We start from the raw sequence: 7,678 nt of genomic DNA on the forward strand, positions 1-7,678 counted from the left end.
TATATATATATATTATATAAATTATTATAATATATAATATATATTATAGTAAAGTCATTGAGAGCATGAGCGATAGAAGAGATATTACATTAATGCAGTCAGACACATTACATGGTATCATTGCTCACTTCAGCCCAGCATGGTGGTCCACGTGGAGAGAGGGGGAAGGGAAGGAGGGCAAGGGAACAGGAGAGCGAGGATGGGAGAGGAGAGGGGGAACAGTGGGGAGAGACCAGAGAGAGAGAGCGGGAGAGAGAGCCGAAAGAGATCTCTGTTGCTGACCCAGGCCTATATACCTTTGGGGGGTGCAAGCCCACTAGTTACAGGTAAAGACATACGTCACAGGAAGAGGAGGGATTGGGGGTATACATGTGACAAGATGGGCGGATCCTAGATTTAGGATGGCAGCTTAATTTAGCTGGTTTGACCTGTTCCTGGCTCAACTGATAGAGACCATTATCAGTAGGCTGTGAACTCCTCCTACAGGAGCCTGTCCATTGTGCCAGCATCAGGGAGCAGGGCCCACTGCAGTCTGGCAACTGATGGCCCTGGGTGGGGGGGGGAATGCCTGCGCATCTGACCTCCCCCCACAAGAACCAACTGAACAGCACCTACTGACAGAAACAAAACTCTAGGTCAATGGTTCTCAACCTGTGGGTCGTGACCTTTTCACAGGGGTCACCCGATTCATAACAGAAGCAAAATTATAGTTATGAAGTAGCAACGAAAATAATTTTATGATTGGGGGTCACCACAACATGAGGAACTGTATTAAAGGGCTGCCTTAGCAAAGTGGAGAACCACTGCTCTAGGTGTTCAGGGCACAGCAATAACTGAAATGAAGTCCTTACTTACATGGAGCTTCCATCGTGGGGAACAAAGAAATTACATAAGTAACTACCTAAAATGACTTCGGGTAGAAGTAAGTATGGAAATAAGTAAAGGAAGTCAAGGCAATAGAGAGTAAACCGGTTCTCTTCAGGTTGACTCCGAATCACAGATAACCTCCTGTGTTTCAGAATAGAACTGCACTCCCTAGGTTCTCAGTGTTGGGATCTTTGGGTGGTAGATTGCCTGCCCTTTCTTTCAAGATAGCTCTGAGTGGATTCGAGCTGCCAGTTTTTCAGTTGGTAGCTGGGGGTGCCACCTAGGGAGTCTGTTGAGAGTAAATGTATTACACATAATTCATTTTCTGGGTAAATCCAAGTGTAACTGCATTTACCCTGGTGATGCTGTTAGGGAAGCATTGGACTGCTAACCCTAAGGTTGGTGGTTCAAATCACCACCCTCTCTGAAGGAGGAGGGTGAGGCTGTGTGCTATAAAGATGTTCAGCCTCAGAGCCCTATCTATGGTCTCTCTGAATTAGAGTCTACTGGTCATGGTTGTAGGTATTTTCAGATCAAAAACTGGGTTACTTTTAGAGAGGATCTTTGTTTTCTTTATTACGGTTTGTTTGAAAGTTTTCAAAGCACATTTTTTTCTATTTAATAATTCATATGAGGGGCTTTAGGAAGTTTGTGGTCACGTTGATTGAGAGATACTACATTTTTTCAACCGTTTTTCTGAAGCCCTGTCAGACACAACACTTGGCTGTGTGACATGGATTGCAGGCCTCGCATTGTAACTAGTCTTCCTACTTCCTTCCTTTGTTTTCTGTTTCCATTCTTCATCCTTTTCCGTCTCTTGCTGCATTTTAAGCTTTGTCCTTTGGCAGATGCTACCCTATTGGTCTCCTGTGGCTGAATGGCTACTTGCATAACTGTACATCTTTATGGAAACCAATGTCTCATCTTTTTCTTGCCAAGTGGCTGGTGTTTTTGAACCTCTGACCTTTCTGTTTGCAGCCCAATGTTTAACCTCCTGCACCACTGTGTTAGATTGGGTTTTCTAGAGAAACAAAAGCAGTGACACTTGTATGTGTTTAGGGAAGAGCTTTATATCAAGAAATAATCTTACATCAAGAAGGCATCCCACCCTAGATCTACTTAAGTCCATGGATCTGATGCTAGTTGGATGCCTCCTCAGACTCACAGCTGCAGGCTGATGGTGCAGAAAGGTGAAGCAGGATGTAGGAAGATGACAGGTCAGTGGGTGCAGAGTCCTGTGGATCCAAGATCCGCGAGGAAACACGGAATTCCATAACTCTCAGGGTTGGGCAGCCCATGTAGGGCTGCTCCTGGAGACAGAGTCCCAGAGAACAGGAAGGTGAAGGGCTGGGGAGTGTTTCTCTTATAAAAGGGCTACACTTCCCTGGAGGCTTCATCAAGCTAAGATCACAGGTTGGATCCCCCCCCCCCCCCACCCACACACACACACAAGCGTAACTTGACATAAAATATAATTCCCACAGCCACTGGTAGAAATCCCTATTTAATCTATTGTTTCTGTAAAAAGGTCTTATAGCTTTTATTGTATTTATTTACATATACTTCTAAGAAGCCTTGGTGGTGTAGTGGTTACAAGTTGGGCGAAGATCTGCACAGCCAGCATTTAGAAACCACCTGCAGGTCCGCTGGAGAATGCCTGGTCTTTCTATGAACAGTCACAGGGGTTGCTCTGAGTCCACATTGCCCCGGTGGCAGTGGGGTTTTGTTTTGGTTTGCTAATTTTTTCCACAGTATTTTATGCTCGTTGTTTCAAGGGCTAATACTTGTTGTTTCATTTCTAATTTCCGGTTGTTTGTTGCTAGAACATAGAAATACAGTTGAATTTTATGTGTTGAACTTGTGTTCTACATCTTTGCTTAATTTTCTTAATGGTTCTTGCACCTTTTATAAATTACTTAAAATTCCTGCACTTTACTATCTATGGCAGTTTGTTTCACTTTTTCTGATTTCTAAGTCTTTCATTTCTTTATCTTTAATAACGACATGCGATAGAACCTGAATTACTGTGTTGAAATTGTTTTAAATGACTGCCTTTTGAGGTATGCATCTGATCATTGAGTAATCATTTGTAATTTTTGTTTTGTAAATTTAGATTTTTAAACTGACTTTAGATTTCCTTATAGCAGCGGAAATGCTTTAGTGCTGGATTTTAGATTTGTATTTCGAAGTATATTTTTGCTATTGGTGATTGTTAGTGCAGTTTCTTTGTCATCTAATTGTATGTCATGAAGACTTTATAGGGACAAATGATGTCCTTTTCTCATATCATATTAGAGAATAAAGGACCAGAGTGTCATATTACAGACCCAGCTATGTGTAACAGAGGAAATGACTGGAGGAATAAGGAGTGAAGCATATAGGGTAACAGCAAATTACAAAAATCGGAGTTTCATAAAAATCAATTATTTTAGGGGTGTTCTGTTATGCACGTCTAAATGGAATTTATTTTTTTGATAAACATGGAAAAATAAACAGTAGGCGATGGTCATTATGTGACATCACAAATTTGTGTAATACTCTTGTTGAAAGTTGCCATTTTGGTCTGAATGGTTAGCAGTCTGTACATTATTTTGACAGTGCTTTAAAGTATTATAGTAAATGAAAATTGAATGGTAAATGTTTTTGTGATCATTCCTTATAGTTAAATTTTTAAAAAGCTATAATTTTATAATACAGTTGTCAATAAGCATGTGTATTAAATCACTGCATACTAAAAAGTGCTTTTTTCTCTGTGTGCTTTCCTTTCTAGAAGAAGAACATTCAAATTCAGAGATCAGCACCATCATTGTATTATTTTTTGGAAAGCTAGCAAAGGATTGTGCAGACGTTTTGTATAAAGGGGTAAAATATTAATTATTGTTTATGAAGTAGATTTAGAGTTCTGTTGATGATGAGTCACTATACACTTATAGGCATGTTAAAATGGTAATTATAAGGCAAGATTGTTAAAATTGCAAGTTTTAAGAGGTCATGAAAACTGCATCATTAATATAAAAAGGAATCTTTCTTTCACTTTATTTTTGATATTCTATAGAACTTCTTTCCACCGTGTCATAGAACATGAGAGTCCTCTTGGATTGTACATCTCTGTAGCCGAATTGTCCACTGCGACCTTTTGTTATCATGTACGTGTCCTGAATGCCTGTGTCCAGCTTGGTATCTACTACTCACCATGAGTCCTAGCAGAGTAGTAAGTTAAGTATTAGGATGCTAACCACAGGCTAGCAGTTTGAATCTACCCCTCCTCCAAGGGAGAAAGATGAGGCTTCCTGCTCCTAGAAAGATTTATCGCCTCAGTAACCTTCTGGGGCAGTTCTACTCTGTTGTGTTGCGGGGGTGTGTGTGTGTGTGTGTGTGTGTGTGTGTACTTTCAGTGTAGCTAATGTCTCAGAGCAACGGATTTTTAGTTTAAGTAATCACATGTAGCTAAGTCCATATTGTATTACGCATGCCATCTCCAGATATTAGCCAATTTAGTGTATAACCTTGAAGATTTTTTCTGTTTGTGCATTAAGATGATTTTTAAAAAGAATCATATGGCACCTTTGGCATTAATTAGAGATCCTGCAGATGATGGCAGCAGCACTAGATTTTGTAGTAACTAATATTAACAGCATGTAGTTTTTCATATATTGTTGAGTCAGCAGAAATTCTCCAAGTGAGTTATTGAAAGTTAGGTCTTCAAAACCAATGCTGTTGCAGAAACATTAGCTACTTGGCTTCAGTTCCTTTTGATTTATGTGTATATCTAACAAGTAAATGACAGAAAACAAAAATCTGCTTTTCACAAAATCACACAGTCAAATGAGACTGTTCTGTGTTTCTCTTTCCATGTGCACTCATTTGGGCTGGGTAAACATTTACTAAGAACTGACATTTTCCTAGACTCTGGGCTAGGCTCTGGAGAACCAGAATGAGTAAGACACGGTGCTTCGCCTTACGGAGCTCACCATCTCTAGTCTAATGGGAAATTACTTAATAGGGGAACTATAATGGAGTGATAATAGCAGCATCAATAAACTGTGAATCTGCTTGGAGTATTTAGGAAGTATAACAAACTGTAGACAACTTTGTTTTTCAGTTCTAAAACTTATTATGGAAAATTTCAAGCATCTATAGAAGTCCTGAGAAGTGTAGAATGGATCTCCATATATCTGGTTTTTACATTTATCAGTATGGACCTGTGAGTCGCTTCTGATTCCTGTCAGTCCCATGTATGTCAGAATAGAACTGTGCTCTGTAGGTTTGCCGTGGCTGAGTTTTGAGAAGTAGATCACTAGGCCTTTCTTCCAGGTACCTCCAGGTAGATTTCAACCTCCAACTTTTGGGGTAGCTGCTAAGGATGTTAACTTCTCAGGGATTCCTATCAGTATTTAAGTTATCCACATATAGGCTAGTTTATATGATTATTTTTTTATATTTGTATCATCATTTACTTGCCTTCCTGCCACCAATGATTTTGAGTCAAATGCCAGGAATTATATGGCTTAAAAATATGGAAAGTTTACTATGTGAAAGATTCTTCAATGATACATCCACGTATATGGGTCTGCATATTCATAAATCCCACAGTGCTGTTTATACTATCTAAATATTGATACCATTTTAAAAAATATGAGAAATAGCTAGTGGATTCAAAGGACCCTTGGTTGTATAGTGCGTCATTGGTTAGCTACTAACCAAAAGGTCGGGGATTCGAACCCATCAGCTGCCCTGTGGGAGAAAGAGGTGGCATCCAGGCAGTCTACTTCCATACAAGTTTACAGCATTGGACACAATATGGAGCAGTTCCACTCTGTCTTCCTGGTGACTAAAGGTGCTGTGTGTCAGAATCCACTCCACAACAGTGGGCGTAGTATGCCATGTGCGACCAATGTTCATCTGACATTCTGAAATACTTTATGTAGGACATTGAAACCAGCCACTTTGAGGAGAAAAAGTCAGATTGGTATATCCTGAAATATATTTGCTTCCCTAAAGATACATGTTTTTTAAAGCATTAATTTTGTGTCTTAAAATTTTAAAGAAATCTGGCAGATTGCTGATGGAGTAAGAAATACAAATTATAGTGAAATGCTTACTCAAAAGTTAAATTACAAGGGCTCAGGTAGAAAGAAAGTGTTTTGAAAATGATAATTTGTACATTGAACATGTGTACAAATGTGCTTGATACAATTGATGTATGGATCATTTTAAGTGCTCTAAGAGCCCACAATAAGATGATCTTTAAACAAACAAAAAGTTGAATTGCAGAATCTCTTCTGTTATTTGTGTTTGTTATATTCACATAATCATAAATACAAGAATTGTGCAGTGATTTATTATATTTTACCTTGTTTTCTCAGATCAGAGTATTGATAGTTCTCAAAGTCTTTTAACAAATCAAGCTGGAACCATCTCACAGACCTTTTGAATTTCTTCTCTCAGTTTACCAGGTTCTAAATGTCAATATAAAGCCAAATCTATTGGCCGTGGAGGCAATTTCAACTCGTAGCGACTCTCTAGGATAGAGTAAAGCTACTTCATGGGTTTCCCAAGACTATGAATCTTTGTGGAAGGAGATAGATAGCCTCTTCTTTTTCCTAAAGAGTGGCTGGTGGGTTCAAACTGCAAACTTTTTGTGTAGCAGCTGAGCACGTTAACACTGTGCCAACCAGGGCTCCCGACAAGCTGTGTTATGGAGAAGTAAAGCTGGTGGAAGAGAGAGAGCACGTGAGAATGAAAAGAGGAGGGAAGATAATATGGTAAAGAAAAAAAAAAAGACATTTGAACAGTGCCTTTAGGAAATGATAAAGTGCTCCCTTTAGATGTTGGAGTAAGAATACCAAGAATCAGCAAGCATAAAGACACTAACATCTGAACACCCTACAGGCACAGCAAGGGGACCAGAATGCTTAACTCCTGAGGAGATGATGCCAGACCGGGTGATGGTTGTGGCAAGTAGCCATGAGCACAATCTGGCTTTTGGGAGTCTCCAAACAAGAGTCTCCTCTATGCACATGCTAGCTGGCGAGCCCCTGTGGCACACTGTTGGATGATAACCCCTAGGTCAGCTCAGTGGTTCAAGACTGCCTGCTGTAGGTTGGAATTGACTTGATGGCAGTGGGTTTTATAAGTTTATGTAAATGTGTATGTTTTATTTTCTTTTAATCATTCTTCAAGATATCTGTGAATGAGAAGAACTTTTTAAGGGTAGAACTTCTTTGATTTTATATTAGTATATCACTGAATTAATTATAAAGTAATTAGCTCTGGGCCTCATTGTATATAAATGTGAGGGATTTTCCAGAATTTGTGTGGAAAATGCATAATATGGAAAAATATATGCATGAATGTCAATTTTGAGAGCTATCAAATTATTAGTTGGGCTGCTAACTGCAAGGTCAACAGTTCAAAATCGCTAGCTGTTTCAAGCAAGAAAGAGGAGGCTTTCTACTCCCATAAAAATTACGGTCTCTCACATGACCCAGCAATCCCCCTACTGGGCATATACCCAGAAGAGACAAGAAACAAACCACGGCCAGACATCTGTGCTCCAGTGTTCACTGCAGCACAGTTCATAATCGCAAGGAGTTGGAAGCAACCCAAATTTCCATCAACAGACGAATGGATTAAAAAACGATGGTACATACGTACAATGGAGTACTATGCATCACTCAAAACCAGCGATGAACGCATGAAGCATATCACCGCATGGGAAGAACTGGAGGAAATAATGCTAAGTGAAGTAAGCCAAGCACAAAAGGACAAGTATAACATGAGTCCACTGAGGTAAGTTTGTGTGTATATA

General features: G+C 39.5%; 1 protein-coding gene across 6 annotated transcripts in view; it reads left to right on the forward strand.

Moving 5' to 3' along the window:
- The window catches only part of POT1 (protection of telomeres 1), a 104,799-nt gene that overhangs the window by 11,674 nt on the left and 85,447 nt on the right, over positions 1-7,678 (forward strand). For 4 of the 6 annotated variants that reach the window (XM_004707784.3, XM_045288842.1, XM_045288846.1 and 1 more), the window contains one exon: positions 3,638-3,729. The exons of the other annotated variants lie outside the window; for them this stretch is intronic. In XM_004707784.3, the coding sequence (XP_004707841.2) occupies positions 3,638-3,729 (92 nt within the window). The remainder of the gene's footprint in view (positions 1-3,637; positions 3,730-7,678) is intronic. 6 annotated transcript variants of the gene reach the window in all.

The sequence above is a fragment of the Echinops telfairi genome, unplaced genomic scaffold (assembly GCF_000313985.2).
Source record: "Echinops telfairi isolate 266 unplaced genomic scaffold, ASM31398v2 ScPeMD7_23;HRSCAF=83, whole genome shotgun sequence".
Taxonomy (NCBI): domain Eukaryota; kingdom Metazoa; phylum Chordata; class Mammalia; order Afrosoricida; family Tenrecidae; genus Echinops; species Echinops telfairi.